This window comes from Salarias fasciatus, chromosome 22 (assembly GCF_902148845.1).
Source record: "Salarias fasciatus chromosome 22, fSalaFa1.1, whole genome shotgun sequence".
NCBI classification, from domain to species: Eukaryota; Metazoa; Chordata; class Actinopteri; order Blenniiformes; family Blenniidae; genus Salarias; species Salarias fasciatus.
Window position 1 is genome coordinate 20,383,508 of NC_043765.1, and position 20,421 is coordinate 20,403,928.

The 20,421-nt window shown below is 41.9% G+C and overlaps 1 protein-coding gene across 1 annotated transcript; it reads left to right on the plus strand.

The window, feature by feature from the left end:
- The first annotated feature begins 1,018 nt into the window (after window positions 1-1,018).
- Window positions 1,019-9,160, plus strand: LOC115409586 (zinc transporter ZIP4-like). The gene is made up of 12 exons (XM_030120826.1): window positions 1,019-1,329; window positions 4,014-4,355; window positions 5,009-5,210; window positions 5,307-5,494; window positions 6,297-6,480; window positions 6,639-6,811; window positions 6,954-7,130; window positions 7,228-7,332; window positions 7,616-7,664; window positions 7,761-7,913; window positions 8,014-8,201; window positions 8,309-9,160. Exons 1-12 carry the CDS (start codon window positions 1,120-1,122, stop codon window positions 8,435-8,437), a joined length of 2,100 nt encoding a protein of 699 aa, XP_029976686.1. The 5' UTR covers window positions 1,019-1,119; the 3' UTR covers window positions 8,438-9,160.
- The last annotated feature ends 11,261 nt before the right edge of the window (window positions 9,161-20,421 follow it).

Here is a 20,421-nt window from a genome sequence, read left to right on the forward strand (position 1 = left end):
TCGTTATCCTATACAAGTGTGTCTATGTGGCTACCGGGCTTCATAATGTTGGTGAGTTGATTTGGAAGCATGACGCACAGTGGATATGACCATGCATAGTCTTTGACTTCACTCTCATCTTCAGCATCTTGCGCGTGGACCCGAGCCATCACACATGATAAAAAGTTCATGCAGCCAACAGACAGTTGTCTGACATTGTCATCAGGCCGTAAAGTTTGATGAGTGAAGGTCAAGACTGTAAAGATTAAAATATATCAAGCTGTTTGATGACCTCTTGATCGCCCCACCCTTTTATAAAATCATAGTATAGCATTGTAATCTACATGGCCTTATTTTATCAAGTTTTAGGATACTGAATGAAATCCCTCCATTCAGCAGATTTTTAAGAAGTCATCTGGGGCTACAGTCACCTATCTCCTGGAGATTCACCTGTTATAGTTCATGCAGACTAAACATTATTTCATCAGGAGTATGTCGATGTTACATAATGTTGTGTATATCAGAGTTGCACTTTAAAGACTGGTTTTGTTTGAAACCATTTCACTTGCTTTGTTTTTTAAAATCATCAATAAAAAAAATGAAATACTGATCTACATGGCTTCAGTTATATAATATTTTTTAAACTGTATCTTTTACAAATGAACTTAAAAAAAAAAGCACAGTTTACACTGTAATCTGTTTTTATACCACATTTGAACCCTTTAGCCCACAACTGTAATCAGTATTTTTTTGTTCTGGATATTTGGAGCCAATAAGCTTCATGTAACAGAAATCCTTAATCAATAAACATCCGTGTGTTTGAGTGTTAGGATATCAAAGATCCATTGCAGGGCAGGAGGCGTGGGATTGTTTTGAGGGGGGGGGGCTCGAGCAGCACAGTTTCAATAGACAGGTGTGGGTCAGCACGAGGCAACTCTCAGCCAATCACAATCCAGAGTCCAGGTTCCGCGAGCCTGCAGGAGTTTTACAGGATAAAAGCTGCCAGCCGAGCTCTGTCTGGTTCGAAGTTTGAGTGGAAATCCTGCTGGACTGTCAGCCTGCGCTGCTCACTCCACACCTCCATCCATCTCTCCCCAGCAGATACTGAACATAAAGAAAGGCTTTGAAGAAAGCGTGAAGATGTTTTCCTCCGCGCTGCCTCTTCTTTTCCTGCTTTCCGGCTGCGGTTTGTTCGGTTCCGTGTCGGGAGCCGTCACCGTGGAGCAGGTCTACCGGGACGTGGTGAGCGTGGTGTCTCCGGGCCAGGAGAATCTGACCGAGGAGGCTGTCCGCTCGCTGTTTAATACGCTGGAGGCTCGTGTGCACTGCGGCGACGGGCCGTGTGGAAAGGTACGTTTTATTAGGTTTAACTCCGCAGGCAGGTGTCCGCCCGCCGGGAGCGGTGGACGATCCAAACCCATTCACCACTTTTTACCATAATGATATACCTATTACTTTATTATTGATCATAATAATTCAAGAGAAAGAGACATAGATTGGTAAAAATTAAATGAAAAGTAATGTTTTTACTATGAGATTGATCGTCTGTTTATTTTTGTTTATCTTTTTTAGTTTTGTTGTTAGTACATGCATAAAATAACAGTGAATGTAAAATGTTGGTACAAATGACAGAGTTGTATTATTATAATGTTAAGAAAGTTGAATAAGCCATTATTGATAATAATTTAAAAGAAAGAGAGAGATTCTGGTCAAATAAAATAAAATAAAGTAATGTAGCACCCCGTTCTGCTATTACATTTATTTATCTATTATTCATCTATTGTTTTTTTGTTGTTGTTGTTGTTTTTTATGATATATATTTTTGTTCTGTGCACTTGCATTAAATAACAATGAATGTAGCTAGTAGTCATAAATAACAAGCATGTATTACTATATCAAAAATAAATAAATGTTGAATATATCAGTTAGGATTATGGTCATTACATCTAAAATGATTTTTAATTTTCTATTGTGACTGTATGCCGATGACCAGATTATTTATAGTAATCATCATTTAAGAGAAAAAGAGACAAAGACTGGTAAAATGAAATAAAAGAAAATAATACAGAATCCCTTTCAACAATTAGATTAATCAATTAACTTATTTTTGTTTATTGTATACATTTTTGTTGTGTGTGCGTGCATAAAATAACAGCGAGTTTAACTTGTAGTCAAAATTGATAGGCATGTATTATTATGATATGAAAAAAAGTTAAATAAGTTTAATTGAATATATCAATCAGGATTGTATTCATTATTTGTGAAATGATCTTGTAATTTTGTTTGAAACAGAATGGGTTTTTCCCCTTTCTTTAAATCTTCTATAAAAGTGTTATATGGATTATTTTATAGATAATAAGTGCCAGCTTTCCGTGTGTACATAATTTGAGTATAGTGTGAAGTTTTGGGGTTTTTTTCAAGGGAATATCAAGGGAATAGTTCTTTCTCTCTATATTTTTTTTTGTGTTTCTTTTTTACTTCCCTCAGGAACACCTCAAACTACCACCAAACCTTTCTTTATGTAAGAAGTGACAGGGCAAATTGCAATGTGAAAACTATTTTATAATAGTTTAGTTGAGGCATTGATTGACAACAACAATGATACATTTTAGTGTGCACCAAAAATCCCATCATCTGATTTGATGAATCACAGATCAAATCGTCTCTAATTATATAGCACATTTTAGACAAGAAAATGGATTGAAGTACATTTCAAAGAGCAAATGACGAACAAAATATGAAAAGGAACGAAATTTATCTGCACTTATAAAGTGCATGTATGGGGAAAAAAGAGTGACATATGTCAGTGTTTCTAAATAAAATAGTATTTTGATCCCAAACAGTAGCAGAAATACCTTTGCGTGTTGAAAACAAAGCAGTTTATGTCCTCACAGATCACCTCCCCAACCTCGATCCCTCTTCACTCAGGTGTGAGGATGAAACAAACTGAGAAAATGAGGAATAACATAGAGAAAAAACAAATCCACAATGATGAAAAAGCTCTAAAACAGAATGAACACTTGAGTGTCTTCAAACAGTGTTGACAAACCACCATATCAGGGAGGGTGAAGAACATCCTTGAACTTCCTACAGATCAGTGGTAAAATACACAAATATGCCATGCATAAGCATGTCTGATAAATCTGAACAACTCTAGCGGCTGCCAATTTAAAAAATGGATATGTATTATATATAAAACTTAACTGTACTATTGTGAAATTATATTGTAAATGATGAATGGAATCTCAGCAGTAGCGGTATTAAGGAAGTTCATTAAAATAATAAAATGTCATCTTAACCTCAGTTGGGAGTACATCATGTCAACGCAATATTTCTGTACAGTTTGACTTCGGATTTAAATTGTAGACACAGTCTTCCCTTTGGTAACTAAATACAAAAATAATCCAACCGCCGAACAGATTATTTTGATATTTTGCCGCACACTTTATCGCCTTCCTTTTAACTACAGTATAATAACACCCTCTACAGAAACTTGTAGTATATCCACAATGTTGAGTATTTTTTTGTTTTTGCCCAAAGCAAGACAATCATTTTATCATTCAGTTTAAAGAAAGCTGCCTTTTTCGTTGTACACAAAGATTTTTTTGGTCTGGTTAAAGAAAGCGGCATAATTACTGATAGGCTTGAAAAATAACACTGGACATAAGATTTATTTTAATAGTAGGGATCAGAATGTGTTCTTAATTATTTTGTTATGAGCGTTTATTCTTTGTTTCTTTTCTTGTCAGTAAAACAAGCTTGAATATGACTGTTGACTTATTGACTTGACTGTTGACTTATTGTATTGACTTGAATAAGACTTATTTTTTCTAGTACTTTTTTCTGATACTATTCTCTTCAGTGAATGGATAAGTGAAAGAATAAAGTTTATAGATTCTAAAGTAAGTTAGTGGTATTTTTGTGTACATTGAAGACTAGATTATTTGACATTAATGCATTTTTAATATAAGAAAACTACAAATGACAGTTCAACAGTTTATAATCTGTCTTCATTTTTCTTTTTCTCTTTGTAGTGTGATCTTGCAGGATCTGTTCACCAGCTGTTCCACGATCACGATCACGACCACATTGAGGAGAAAGTTGGAAAAAGTGGTGAAAACTCCGTCAGTGTCTCTCAGTTCCCGACTTTTGCTGCCGGCTCCGTCCTGTACCTCTCCTCTCCCAGTGTGGTCTGCGCCGCGATTGCAGAAGAGAAGTGGGGAGAAAAAACTGAAGAGTTCTTACACAATGTCACACATCACGATCACAGTGGACACACAGACAGGGCAGGACACCCTCACAGCGAAATGGACATTCATGGACTGGAGACTGTGTTTGAGGAACTTCAACACCACTATGAAGCCGTACCACATGAGGTAAACGTCAGATCTTATAAGTGAGTGCATCAGTGATGATAATATAAGGTCATGCAACGGTTGTGCAAAAGAAACTGGCTTTTCCATTTACCACAGCTCTATTACTGGGCCTTTAAAACAGTTTTTACAACATTACTGTGGAATTCAAAGTCACATATGTATGTATTTGCTTCTGCAGCCTTGATATTTATTGTATTATTATTGATACTTTTTGAAATGGTACTCGAGGAATTAGCATTTAGCTTAAAACTGTCGTGCTTACACCAACAGGGCGAGCAAATGTACCCTTTGTGTGTGCGTGCGTTTGAGCGTTGTGAATCATTTTTGTGAATGTAGTCAGGGTTAGCTCCTGAAAAAAATGAGCCCGTCTCGACTCCAGCAAAGCTGATCCAGACCTCATAAAACAATGATAACAATGTTTTGTAATCTTTGCATAAGCAATAAGAGTCAACAAGTTAAGCTGCATGTTGCCTCTACAAATTCATTTCTGCAGTTGCAGTGATTTACAATGAGCTATTATGAGCGTTGTTAATGGATGGTATAAAACTTGGACTTTGAAAGCTGCTTTCAGAGAGCTTATGTATCAGCAGTGTTCAGTTTTGTCTTACATTTGGAAATGTCCTGATTAACTTTGGCTTCTTTTTGACATCTAGCACTGTGTGACACCCAGTATCATCATGACGGAGGTCAACGCATCTTCAGGACATGACGTGGTAGATGTGGGAGTCGTTTTGGGCCGTGTCCTGTATCACGCCCTGCACGGACATTGCTTCACAGATAAACTGCTGCCTGAAGAGAAATTCTTCCTGGACTACATTATACATCTAATTGGGTCAGAGGATTTCTCTATTGAAGGTAAACGTCCTGGAAAATGTTTGATCTTTGTGTTAATTCTCAAAACTATTTTATCTTCTGGGAGGTAAAGCTTTTTATTATATCTTCACTGCGCAGCTTTGGAGACACTGATGAAAACGTTGAGTATTGGACCTCAAGAGAGCGACCACGATCATGACCATGACCACGGTCATGAGCATGACCTCCAGCAGGCTGATCACGATGAGCATGCCGATCACGGCAGTCGGAGGCAGAGGAACCTCGAACGCGAAGAGGCACATGACCACAATTCCACCTGGGATCATGTGTGTATACATGCACAATATTATAACATTTCACTAGAAAATTCCAGAGGAAATTTTACTTTGTGCCTGCCAGCTGCTGCCGACTGGTGTGTGGGTGTGTTTGTACAACCCCTCCATATTCACTGTGAGCTCTGAGCTGAGATCAGCCACAACAGAGAGTCTGCAGGTTGTCTGTTGCCATGGAGACCAGCTGCACCCAGCAGCCATGACAGCGAATCAGCAGTTTTTAATCCAGTTTGCACAGCTGAAGAAATGTCGTTTCTGAAAAACCGAGAGGTGAAATTGACAAAAAAAAAAAAAAATGTTGTTTCTTACAGCTTAAATTTGGTACAAGATATTGAAATGGGGTTTTCTCATCTGAATAGAGGATAAAAATTAAAACGTTTTATTATTTTAATAATGCCTCCACCTTAAGTATGACGAGGCACGATGGGCTGGTTTGAGGATGACTTTTATGGTGTATTTTGGGTGACTGTTATCCAGAATACATGGGAAAAAATTGCCAGTTTTTGGAATCTTTTTTTGCCAGAACACCGAGTAAGGTCATAGCACACGAGTCCCAGAATTTAGACATGTTTTGATGTGTTTTTTGTGGTGCTGCTCCAAACGGTGTGAGAATAATTACACACCCAAGTTTTTGTGGCAGAAGATTATGATTAAGTTGGAGAATAAACCGCTGACCAAGATAGCAATTTTTGCACCTTGCCAGGGGCAGGCACAAAGAATTAAGAAGAAGCTGGAAAGTACTGAGTTCTTGAAATATGATTCCCAAATAAACATCCAGTGTTTTCTCCTTTTCTAGCATTGTTTCTCTGCTGAAGATCTGGTTTCGATCTACGGACTACCGGAAAATGGCTCCTCTTTTCTGGGTCGATCTGATGTGGCTCGACTCAGTCCTGCGTTCATCCAACAGATCCTCAGTGGAGCTTGCATACCCGTCACTGAACCAACGATTCCAGAATCAGATTCACTCTCCACGACTGAAAGTAAGTGTATCGTAGACAAATACAACCACTACTTTACTGATCGCTTTAATGTGTTGATAACTTCATACACAGAGATTCCCTCAAATGTGTAGAAGCAACATGTTGAAATGGGTTTATTTCTCAATACACCTCTTATGCTTTGTCTTTTGTCCATGAAGGATACCTCTATGCAACCCTTGCCAACGTGGTGATAACACTGATGGCCATGAATGGAATTGTGATCTTGCTGTTCACCTCTTGCACCAGCGCTTTCCAGCTGTGCATACAGTTTTGCATCAGCCTGGCTGTCGGTTCTCTAAGTGGAGATGCCCTACTGCACCTCGTACCCGTGGTACGTTGTCTAGAATATCTTTATAACAAGTTTGTTAACTAATATATTTCAGTAGTGCTTGTGCTATTTTCTCTTAAGCATTCTGTTGATTGTTTTTTTTACCAGCTTGTACTCATTATGACTTCTTCTGGTCTTTGTCTAGGCCTTGGGTTTGCACTCACATGAGGGCGAGCATTCACATAGTCATGACGAAGTCCCAGATTACGTCTACAAAATGCTGGTTGCTGTGGCCGCAGTCTATTTATTTTACCTGATGGAAATGATCTTTTGTCTTATTACGTATAAAGATCATGGTCATCAATATCAACTTGATCATGGGGTAAGAAAAAAAACCTGCGCTTTTCTTAAATACAGTAGCTCTTTATTTTTATATCTGCAGTGAAATGACTGATTGTATTGTTCTTGTTTCACTTTAGAATGACTCAGACCCCCACCACTGTGATCATGGGAGGGTTTTAGAAATGTATCAACAGGAGAGGGCAGAAAAAAAGAAATCTCAGTCGGCATCAAGAGCAGAGCTGGTGAGAAATATGCACAAAAAGTTTAAAGCTTTATTTCAAGTATTGATTCCAACATCATCCAAGTGAATCACACAAATGCTACTGCATGATGGAAAAGAAAAAAAAATATTGCTTGTTTATGTTTGTGCTGGAATTTCAGTTATTACAGCTTAATGATATCTCCCGATTTTGTGTCAAGCATCGAATAACATCGTCAATAATTCTCAGGCGGGAAATGTGATTAAACTTCACCACCAGGACTGATACTGAATGACCTGCATGTTGCATTATGTATACATTTCAGGTTGATGATGAAAATGACACCGCTGTGGAGGTGAAGGAGCGCACGAGAAGTGAGTAGAGTTCACTGACACAAAAACAAACGTAACATCATCAAGCTGAGACGACGACAGTACTTATGACTGAAGCTTCCCTGTTTGTGTCCACAGGAATGCGTATGCTGCCTTTAATGATCACCATCGGTGACGGGATTCACAACTTTGCAGACGGATTAGCAATAGGTGCGGCTTTCTCCGTGTCATGGAAGTCTGGTTTGGCCACGTCGTTGGCTGTTTTGTGCCATGAACTGCCACATGAACTCGGTAAACACGACTGTCAAACACAATCAAAAGCTTGTTGTCCAATCTGATCAATCTTGTCAGGATTCATTCACGTCATCCTGCTGCCCTTCTTTCTCTGCAGGAGATTTTGCCATTTTGCTCCACAGTGGTTTGTCCGTCTGCAAGGCTTTGCTTTTGAACATTGGCAGCGCCTTGATGTCTTTTATCGGTCTGTACATCGGTCTGTCAGTGGCCACTGACGAGGCGGCCCAGCAGTGGATCGCTGCTATTACTGCAGGACTCTTCCTGTACGTGGGACTGGCAGACATGGTGAGTGTTGCTGAGACCAGATTAATCAATCTAACATCTCTCTCAGGGAGTTGGAGGATGGACCTCCCCTCACAGAGCCTGAACTTCCCCTCTCTTTGTGATTCCAGCTGCCCACCTTGCTCCATGTCAACAGCAAGAGACCCTGGCTGGTATTTGCGCTGCAGAACGCTGGCCTTCTGACTGGATGGGTGGCTTTATTGTTATTGTCACTTTATGAAGGGAATCTGCAATTTTAACGGGACTCTGAGGCTGTTCAATGGGTCCATCCCAGTCTGAGATCAGCAGTGCTGCTTCGAGAACGTAGATGACTCAGAGTAACGTGACTGGGAGTCCAGGACCTCCAGGGATGAGCTGACAAATGTGTCACTTCATAAACTTTGACATGAAGATATTAAACTTTGCTGCAGCTTGTTATTCGGATGTTTTAAACACAAATGGCTTTTTAACCATGTTTATTTTGCTAATTTTAAATTCTGATAAAGCTGCTGTCTTAATGCACTATGTGATATGTACTGTATCTGACACTGGAAAGCTGTTGAGTATTTGAAATCCATGGATGTTATTCAGTTATGTAGAAAACAGGTTTTTCTCTTGTCTTTATCACCACTTTTGTGATATTTAATCCAATTTTATTTCACATTTTGTAAGAGGTGACACATGATGTCATTAAAATGACATTTTAGACAGAAAAGTTACTTCATTGCCAAAGTACGTATTTGTCAGATTTAAATTCACAGTAAATGAGGACCGATAATAATACTGTTTGACTTCATTTTGCTGCCATAAGAGTCCATTGAGGACAAATAGTAGAACAGACTGTAAGTGTGTTTTTGCCAATGTATTAAACAACTTTGTAAAGATTTTTATGCCTTATTTTTAAAATATATCCTTTATGTCAAGCACCAATGTATAATTATAGTGTTTCCCTAAAACGCATTTTGATGAAATGAAAATGAATGATGTTGCCATCATATATTTAATAAATTTTGTTAAAAAAAATAAAGAACTAAAATATGTTAACAGTCTGTTGTTTGTCATTTCTTATTTTGACAGTAGAGCAAGCAATTTTGTATGAACACTGCAGACTTAGATGAAGACTACTTCCCTCATCCACATCACCTCCAAACAGCAGTTTGTTGCTTCAAAATTAAAATTTGGGGATTTTAAATCTAAATCTTCCATTTTCAAATTAAATGGGCGTACTTGAAGAGTTCTGATAGAATATTTTGTTTGTTTTCCCTTTCAATACAGTCATGTGATCAGACTGGAAATGCCTGTTGGAGTCAATGATAAAATCTTTTATATGTCATAGTGTTAAAACAGATGTCATTGGCTATGCTGTATAATCTTTGTGTGAGTGAAGCCAGCAGAGCTGTACAAATCTGACATTATCTTTCTCAAAGGAACTCCTCAACTCAAGGTATATGGTCGTCGTCACTAGGGACAAAGTTCACTGACAACTCATCACGTACAGAAACAGCAGAATGATAGCTGTCACTATGTTGGGCATAAAAAATATATATACAGCGTGTCCTGCATATGTGCACCTCATTGGTGAGTAGAGTCTGTTAGAACACACTAAGTTATCTGTCTAATGAACACAATTAGAAAGTACACTCCATTACATTAAATGCTGAAAAAGCAAAACAATTACATACAAAGCATGTAGCCGAAGGTAGGAAAAAAACAGGTTTCCCTAAAGCATATTTTCTGGCCGTTATGAAGTCTTATATGTTACTGCACCAATACAAAGCATGATTTCACTTCCCCCTTAACCTGTACCTTTGATCCATTTCATTTTACTACCTAATAAAGCCTTAACAGCAGAGCTGTTACAGAAAATGAAGACCCATGAGGAAGAACAAAGGCAGAAAGTGAAAAAAAAACATTGAAACAGACCACAGTTTGTGCGAAATGTTACTGTTGTATGTCATTTTAACCCGCAGAGGCCATAAAAACATCTGTAAAGATATTTTATTTGATGCAAAGGTTGCCGGAAGAAGCACCGTACTGCCACAATGGAAAAGCAAAGTAATGAATTTGATGTTACATTAGTGTCAGGTTTCTTAACATCTTCAGAAATGTCATTACTTGTCATGTCCTGATAACATTCTGAGAAAAATTTTATCACTTATTTACTTGGCACATGTGTGTTCATGAGTGACTTAAAGTGGGAAAGTACCGATTTCTAATGGTAAAAAAATACATCTGACACTGTCAAACTTGACACTTCCCATTTGGAAAATATGAAGGGCTATAACCAGTAAATTTACAACATTAATACATCTGCGTGAGTGTAAGACGTTCACTGACGCCTGCACCATCTGGATGCCACCTCAGGCATGATGGATTGATAGAGCATGTAACTCACCCACATGTTTCGCCAAGGAAATGGCCAGTAGAAACGTAGTCTTGCGTGACACACACTGTAGCTTTGCTTTTGCCAGGGGCTCAAAGGGAAGCTGACACAAGCCCTCCAGCACTAAGTGCAGATTCCGTTCTGAGACTGGCGTGGCTCTCAGGGGGTGAAGCCTAAGAGCCGTCTTGAGGATGGCCGACCCAAGGATGTGGCTCCCGACTGCCGCCTGCAACCTAAGCATGTTGGGCTGATATTGTTGCCACATACACCCTCAGGGTTGATGGAGACCAACCCCTATCCAGAAGAGATTAGAGGAAATCCAAGCCCTTGGGGACTGGGCAAACCATAGGGTCCTTCCTATAGATGATGCACCACTCTACAAACAACTTCCACCTTGTACTGCAGCTGGGTGGACAGCGCTCCATCATTCAGAATGTTCTGCCTGACAGGCTCTGTACAACTGCTCAGCAGCAATTCTTGCCCCTCAGTAGTCAAACGCATAAGAGGAGGCGGTGGGGACTGGAGTGCCAAATCCGCACCATGCTTGGACAACAGATCCCACTTGTTGGGGAGGCACCACAGTCTTCTGCAAGAGAGTCTGTGCAGCAAGGGAAACCACGTCATAGCTGGCCAGAAGGGGGCCACCAGCAATAGCATGTGGCCCTCCTGAAGAACTCTCTGGAGTGATGGCCATTTCAAAGGGAGTGGCAGAAAGGGGTAGAAAAGGCCCTCTAGCCATGGAGGTGCCAGCATGCTCTGGCCCAGAGGGCTGGTGATTTTTCCTCAGGGAGAACCAGAGTGGGCAGTAAGTCGACTCGTCTGAGGCTAAAATGATCGACCCCCGCCCTGCCAAAAAGATCCCAGATTGTGTGTACTATCTCTGGGTGGAGGTGCCACTCTCCTGGTGGAGTCCGACGGAAGAGGAAGTCTGCTAGCTGATTCAGATCCCCTTGTAGATATATGGCCACCACAGAAGTTGTTGAAAGACCTGTAGCAGCCGGGCAGACTTGGTGCCACTCTGGTGGTTGATGTGGAAGACGGCCGAGGTGTTGACTGACCATACAAGTATGTGCCCCCCCCCCCCCCCCTTCAAGTATGGCAAGAAGTGTTTGAGAGACCGGTGTACTACTCACAGCTCCAGCACATTGATGTGATCTGTGCTGTCCGGCACAGACCACTGCCCCTGCCAGTCAACCACTTCAGGGGGGGCAATTACCGCAGACCCAGTGGGACCACAGCTGCATTGATGTCAGCTTGCCTCGAAGCCACAGGAAAGTCACGCATGGCAGCCATCTGTTCTTTGGTAGAAGAGTGAGGAAGTGAAGAACAGTGTTGCTTTCATTAACTATGACGACAATGAAAATATTTAGTCAACGTCCCTTTTTTCCATGTCTAAAACGAGAGGTGACGAGCTAAGAATATCTCTTTAAAGATGGAAATTTGACGAGACGTATCTGTTGTTTTCGTTAGCGAGACGAGACGAGAAGAAAATGTCAGTATTTTGGCTATCAAAATAAATTAAAACAAATGCAATTCCCTCAGCTGGTTCACACACCCGGTATGCTTTACTCTAGAGCTGTGACATTCAATGAATGAGTTGTTCGTTTGAACAGCTCTTTCAAGTGAACACCAAGAGCCGGTTCACAGTGAGAAGCGTTCCTATGTGCAAATTGTCCATGCTTCCTTCACGTGTCTCCTGAGTGCTTTTGAGTCCAAGCTGTCACCGCTGCCTTCATTTGAACAACCGAGTTTCAGTTCAGTTTGAGCTTTTCTCGCTCCGGTCACCTGAACGCAGCAGCTAGCTAGTGGAGGAGAAGTGTCCAGAAACCGGAACGGAGCCGATGTTTTGGAATAACTCGTTTCCCTATTAATTGGCGACTGGTTTTCTTTCAAGTCCCTTGTTACTGGTAGATGTTAAAAACCATACAAAAAGCCAAGTCAGACCTTTTATGATCTGATTTAAACGTTGACTGCTACTAGCAGGAGCAGCAGGAAGTGCTGAAGGAAGTAGGTCACCAGTTAACAAGGAAACCAGTTAATTTTAACACTTTATTGGAGGTTTTAGCAATGCACAACATAGCATAAAATGCTCTGCTCAGTTAAAAGACACGTAGCAGCATTTTGAAACTCTTCTCTGGGGACGGTGTTCAAGGTAAACCAATGTGTATTGTGTGTCAGAAAAACATCTCTTAAATCATCAAACAAATGAAACCACCAGATGAAAACTCATAACCAACAGTAACAGAATCAGACGTCAGATAAATTATGGTTACTTGACGTAACTACTCGACGTAACTCTTGTCCTTGCTCACCACAACCCCAAGGCGTGTGACGTGGTGGAGAACCTGGGCCGTGTGATCCACGGCCTCCTGACGAGAAGACGCCATTACCAGCCAGTCGTCGATGTAGGTGAGAATCAGTGGCGATTGCTCTAAGACTGCAAGGGAGGCTCAACTTCCCCTAAAATGTCAAAAAATAAGTGGTCCAATATTTACTGTTGTGTGAACATTTCATTGACTAAATATGCGCTACAACACGTTCATCTTTTGTTCAGAATCAGCTACTTATCTCAAGTAATTGACTCGGCTTTTTTCTCACTCCTCCTCGCAGCGGCACGGCGCTTTAAACAGCCGGACGCTGAGCGTCCATGCGGAAGCTAGAGTGGGTTGTTCTGCTGCAGTGAAACTGGACACTCATTGGATAAAATACTGGGCTGGTCCCGCCCACGGACGCTCAGCGTCTCTGGGGGTCTATGGGGCAGTGGGCTGGCCTGGACGCTGAGCTTCTGCATGGTGATTGGATGATCTGTCTGAAGCTTGATTGACAGCGAAATGAGCAAATCAGCGATCTTGAAGTAAAAAAAATGCACCAAAGCGCTTCTGAAGTTTTTCATTCTGTTGTTCTGAGTTGATTCGGAGGCTTTGCTGATCCCTGGAGACTTTGTGTTTGTGAAAAACGACTAGCGTTGTGTTTGGAGACTCGTTTCGGTCACTCTGTGGTTTCTGTCCTCGACTAGCAGCTGTGGAGCTTCTCCCCTTCTCTCACACAGCCTCCAGCCTCCAGCAGCTCCAGCTGCTCGCTGCACACAACGGCAGACAATGTGAATGTTGTGGACCGGATTTTGGCGAAGCCATTTGATAGTCTTCCTTACGAAGAGAAAATTGGTGTTAAACTGCATAACAGATCAACTCCTAAGACTGAGCTGGTGCCGAAAGGTGGGGAAAAGTAACAGGTCCTTTCAGCTGTCCTGGTCTGACCAGGTGAGCTGCTGACTGGAAGCGCTGTCACCAATAAAATGTACTGCTGGCCACACCTCTGGATGAAACCGACTCAGGGAGGTGTTGTCTGGTCACAAGTGGGCTTTGAGGATCTGTCTAACTTTGACAGGGCGTACAAAAGGCATGAAAGCTGATAGAATTTACATACAAAAAACAGATTACACATATTACAATGTATGCTGAAAATTAGCTTCCCCTCTTTGGAAGACCAGCAGCCGCCACTGGTGAGAATCCTCAAACCTTGACGAAGGAGTGGCTGCAGCGCAGCCTCGACGCATTTGGTCCACCTCCATATGGTCCACCGAGATTGTAGTTCGACACTGACAACTTTAACAGTGATTCTAGTCTCCCTTTCTCTTAAATTATGCCATGCTTTTTCCATGCTTTATTGATCATTACTGTTTATCACTGTTCCAAGATCATTATGGCCTTTGCAAGTCTGAAATTTCACCAAATATCAATGGGTCCTTTTTTTATTTTTATTTTTATTTTTTTTTTTTCTCTTTCTCTCTTCCCTTTGTGTACTTTTGGTCCCACGGGAGGGTATATGGGAAGGGTTATGGGGAGGTATGTGGGATTATGTTTTCTGTCATTTTGTATGTCTGTTTGCTTACTTGTTTATATAACTGAAAACCTGTTTAAATAAAGTTATATAGATTAAAAAAAAAGAACACAACGAGAACCTACGAGCAATGTTACAGCCCACAAGAGAGAAAGGACTTAAACTAAATCTGGACAATTGCAAAATCTGTGTCCAACAGGTAAGCTACTTTGGCCACACGCTCTCAGACAAAGGGGTCAGCCCAGACCCACAGAAGATCAAGGTCATACAAGAAATGGAGCCACTGCAGACCAAGTCTGAGCTGGAGACTGTCCTCGGGATGTTCAACTATTTGGCCATATTCACACCTCGCATTTCAAAGGTAAACGCAGCACTCAGACAGCTGCTGACAGTGCTGACAGTGAGCTGGGATGCCATCCATGACAAGGAGTTCATCCAGATTAAAGAACTGATCACAAATCACCCAGTTCTGGCATACTTTGACCCTCAGAAGGAGCTCACACTTCAAGTGGACGCTTCGAAATGCGGCTTAGGTGCTGTCCTGCTCCAAGACGGAAAACCAGTTGTCTACGCATCCAAATCATTGAACAGCACAGAGCAAAACTATGCCCAAATTGAAAAGGAGCTGTATGCCGTGTTATTTGGATGTAAGCGCTTCCACGAATACATGTATGGCAGAGGAGTTATTGTGGAATCTGACCACAAGCCACTGGAAGCAATGCTCAAGAAGCCACTCGCTACTGCTCCACCATGACTACAAAGGATGATACTGCAGCTCCAAAAGTATAGCATCCACATCACATACAAGCCCGGCAAGGAAATACCTGTGGCGGACACCTTGTCTCGGAAGGCAATCGAGCACAATGACGACATCATATGTGAAGGTATGGATGCACATGCTCATGAACAACATAACATAACAAACTCCAGGAAATCAGAATGGCCACCGCACAAGATGTCCAACTCACAACTCTAAAACAAATCTCAAAGACAGGGTGGCCCAACAGGCGCAAGCAATGCCCACCACTCACCCACGAATTCTGGGACGAGATTTGTGAAATCAACGGCATAATGTTTAAGGGAGAGAAGATCATTGTTTCCCAGAGCCTCAGAAAAGACATGCTGGACCGCATCCACACGGGTCACATGGGCGTTGAGAAATCCAAAAGCAGAGCACGTGACCTACTGTTTTGGCCTCTCATGGGCCAACAGATTGAAACTCTGGTAGGACAATGCAGCATATGCCAAGAACAATGTAGTGCCAACCTAAAAGAACGACTACTCTCACACGCTATCCCAGAACGGCCATGGCAGGTGCTTGGAACAGACTTATTCACATAGAATGGACATGACTACATCACTGTAGTTGACTACTACAGTCACTACTTTGAAATAGAAAGACTGAACAGCTGTACGGCATCCGCTGTCATCGCCAAACTCAAGGCAGCATTTGCACGTCACAGAATTCCTGAGTGTGTCATTAGTGATAACGGGCCTTGCTATAGCGCAGAAGTATTTCAACGCGTCACTGGAAACTGGGACTTCATTCACACCACCACCAGTCCAAAATACCCTCAGAGCAACGGTCTCGCTGAAAAGACAGTGCAAACCGCCTCAACACATCTTGAGCAAAGCTAAAGCTGAAGGCAAGGATCACTACATTGGACTTCTGGAATACAGAAACACACCTGTCGACAACCTTAAGTCTATTCTCCCTGCAACACCCAAGCAGCTCCAACCCAAGATCACTCCCCAGATTGCTGTTAAAGAGTGCAGAGCAGCATGCCAGCAGCGTCAGCAGTTCTACTACAACCAATCTGCCAGAGCGTTGCCACCACTACCAGCAGGAACGCACATCCTGTTCCACCAGGATGACGGTTCGTGGCATCCAGCTAAGGTGATACAACCAGCTCACACCGACCGGAGCTACCACACTGAAACCGAGGAAGGTCAGCGTCTTCGGCGCAACAGACGCGACCTGTGTGCAACCAAAGACACTTTCCGTACAACTGCAGAAGGCCAGCCTGTCCCGCAGATCTGTGATGATCCACCAGAACTGGCCCACATTGAAACCAGTCCATCTCAGGGCCAGCCCGGTTACATCACAAGATCTGGTAGAGCTGTCAAGCCAAGACAATTTCTTGATCTCTAAATAAAAACAAACAAAAAAAAGTGTGTACTTGAAACAAATGTTAAAATGTGCTGATGTTAAATGCAGCATTTAAAAGGAAAAAAAAGGTCCTATTTGCTCTGGTAATTGTTTTAAAGCCAGCACTTTATACTGTTCATAAGCAGGTCACTATGTAGCAAAAATTTCGGAAAGCCATATGTACTAAACACATTTACACATGTATCTTTAGTTGTGTGCCTTATACGTACATGAAGGTTTTTTGTTTTTTTTTAAGAAGGGAAATGTAATATACTGACGCCAAAGGTGCTATCACAATGTAAATGTGTACTGAAGTATCGCAAGATCTGTATGTACGAACGTGATTCAATCTGGTCGAGTAAAGCGACCTGAGTTCACTCATTCTCTGCGGAAGCGTGCGAGCGCTACCTCATTTTCTCCGGGCGTGCACGGCTCTGTTTACAGTTTCTGCGATCTGCCTTATTTTCCGAAACAGTTGCAGTTTCATTATGTCAGACTCACCATCGGTAAGTACGAGCTGAAACCGAAGCTCAACAGCTATATAAACACTTATTGGGAGCGAGCACGTAGAACAGCCTTACGAAAGCAGCTCGTCAGAATGATTGACAAACAGACTCACCAGTTATTTTGATGATCCACCCGGAACTCAAAGCAAATAGAACATCCTATATTACACGTTAAAGTCACATTTTAGTTTTTTAGTTTTGTTTCGTTTTAGTTAAAATTTAGTCTGTGGAAATTAGTTTTAGTTTTAGTCTTAATTTTAATCTTGATGAAATTTGACAGTTTTGTTGTACTGTAGTATATTAGATAGATAGATAGATAGATAGATAGATAGATAGATAGATAGACAGATAGACAGATATATAGATAGCTTTATTGTCCCAGTGGGAAATTTGTCTTGGGCAAATTGCAAAGTGCTACATCAACATACATATACATATAAAAACAACACAACATAAAACCACAGTAGCAGAAGTGCAAAAGGATATTTGTCACGGTTGTAAAAACTCCATTGTAAGCATATGTTTAATTATGTTTAGATATTTAAATTTAGAATGTATCATAGAACCCTTGTATCATAGAAAAAAAATTAATACATAAACTTAAAGCGACACTAAGGAACTTTTCAACCTTAATAAAACATTTTAATATTTTTTGTGATGATACATTGACTTACAACTAGTTGAATGACCCCTCTGCCATAGCCTGAGGGCGTCAGTATTGCTTTCACTTGGACTAAGCACCTGTGAGGAGGGTGGTAGGAACCCTGCACACTAAAAAACTCCAAATGTGCGGACTGCTTTACGGCATGCGTCATATCATAATATAACATTGTTTAGCCACCATTAGATTCATTACCTCATCGTTATCCATCCTTCACACAGCCACTGGAAACAAATGAAGGCGAGTTCAGTCCGACAGCACGTCCACCGGGAGCAGCATTTTACGATGCCATGCGCTAGCCCTCATGGGAACTGTAGTATTCCTTCAGGCAAAACACTACCGCTTTTGTCCACTGGCGCGGCCAAAATCAACAAAAACTGAAAGTTCCTTAGTGTTGCTTTAAGATTCTTTCTGTAAATTCTTACAACTAATGACAACCTGCAAGAAAAAAATGTGAGGAACAAGCAACATCCCAAGGTTCTCCCCTGAGAACAAGACAAAAAATATTATGTGCACCCCTGCCTATTGAGTTTAAAAAAAGTGTCAATAAAGTTCTACTAACTGTAATAACTAGTAATAGTAAAGTAACAGTCTACTGTCTCTGCTTGCTGCACTTCTGTCTCGTCTGTTTGACTGGAGCAATCACTTGACTTGGTTTTCTTCGAAAAATCAAATATATCAACCATGGAATTGATCAGCTGGTCTCTCAATGCAACTGATATGATTTTTTTACAAAGGAGTGCAGGAGCGGGGGAGCCTGTCTGCCCAGACGGAACTCGGCATGCTGGGTATGTGATGGAGTCCCGTGGTCAGTGGAGGGCCGTCATATGTTTACAATTACAGTTTTACTTAGCAGACGCTTTTGTCCAAAGCGATGTACAACAGTGGGGGCAATTCAGGGTTCAGTGTCTTCCCCAGGGACACTTCAACATGCAGACAGTGGGAGACAGGAATCGAACTCATAACATCCAGATTGTGAGATGACTGCTCTCCCCACTGAACCACTGCCGCCCCCAATGCTTAGCATTGCATTCTGTCTAGCATGCAGAAGATGTGTACATTTTGGATTCATGATGATTGGTCTGCTACTGATTGGCCTGGCTGTGGTCTGATCATCTTGAGGATTAAGAAGACCGCCACCATAAAAGACATTCAAGGGTGGACAGTCTTTTCCAATCAACAGGCAAAAGCTGACCAAATGTGCGAACTCTTTTGAAAGATGGACAATTTCACCGGGACTATGGACGATTTGAGACTCAAGATGAATTTGATCACAATAGGGTTAAACTCAGCTTCTGTCTGAACAACAGTTGAGAACCAGCGATAACTGAAAGGTCACAACGGCTCCTTCCACACCATACCAAGATACCTTCTGACTGCATCTGGCGCCTCTTGGAATTCAAAATAACCTCCCAGAAGAAGATTAAGGACACGTGATCGCTTACTATCTCCCTCTACTGACTCCCGAACGCTACCCTCCCACTCTGGACTGCTTCTATGGACTACATCCCCATGGCAACTATCATCTGCACAGAGGGTACCAGGACTGGAGCACAGAGACGATGGGCCAGTCCACACACACTTACACGGACTGATGAACTGATAGAGCCACACACACACACACGCACACATCCCCCCCCCCCCCCCCCCCCCTTTACTCTCAACATCTCCTCCCCACTCTTCTGCTGATGACTAGTGGTGATGACGTGTTGCGCCGCTGGTGGCTGCGACCGCTGATCCGTTAGTCTGATAGCGATTTGTCTTACATGTCTTGCTATGTTTGTGCGCAGGTTGGCTTTTGGTCTCTCACTTCTAATCACGACTCCCTTTGGAATCGCGATCTGAATTGATGTATCTTTTATTTTTTTACCACCAGCCCTCCCGCCCTCCCCCAATTTCGGTCTGAGTTTCTTTAACTCAGTTTTGCTTTTCAAGACGGCGCGCCGCAAGTGGCTGCCTGGGCGTCTTTAAAGCTCCCATATTATGCTATTTTTCAGAAGCCCAAAAACATAGTATTTAAAGGAATACTCCGAAGATTTTGGACCCAAGCCCTATCCCTATCATTGACAAAGTTAGACAAGCTCATAAATACCCTTTTTGTGTCTCTGCATCCAGTGGCTGGTTCCCAGCTGTTAGCATCGTAGTTAGCTTAGCTCAATTGCTGGAAGTCAATAGGAAACAGAGCCGGACTGACGAAAGTGGACAAAATACTCCTTATAGTGGTCCAGGGGATGGTGTATTAGCATGTGAAGTAAACATTTTAATAGACGTGTTATCTTTTTAATCCGTTAAAATAACATTTTGATACACACAGACCTGCACATGCGCATGCAGGTCTCCTCTGTGGAAGGATATACCGGAGCACAGCAGTAGAAGCCATAGACTTAGACATAGACTTTGGGGCGACAGGAGCTCAGTTGGTAGAGCGGGTCGTCTAATAACCGAAAGGTTGGCGGTTCAATCCCCGCTCCCGCAGGTGTAAAACTGTCATTCTGTCTACTGTATGAAAGCAGTGTGAGAGTGAATGGTTGGTGGTGGTCGGAGGGGCCGATGGCGCAGATTGGCAGCCTCGCTTCTGTCAGTCTGCCCCAGGGCAGCTGTGGCTACAATAGCAGCTTACCACCACCCAGTATGGTGTGAATGAATAAAGTCCAGAAAAGCGCTATATAAAACCAAAGCATTGTGTGCAGCATGTGTGGATTGGT

Coding starts and splice junctions, on each gene's coding strand:
- LOC115409586 (XM_030120826.1), top strand. CDS start 1,120: ATGTTTTCCTCCGCGCTGCCTCTTCTTTTCCTGCTTTCCGGCTGCGGT. Junction 7,665..7,760: donor GGTGAAGGAGCGCACGAGAA/GTGAGTAGAGTT, acceptor TTGTGTCCACAG/GAATGCGTATGCTGCCTTTA. Junction 8,202..8,308: donor ACGTGGGACTGGCAGACATG/GTGAGTGTTGCT, acceptor TTGTGATTCCAG/CTGCCCACCTTGCTCCATGT.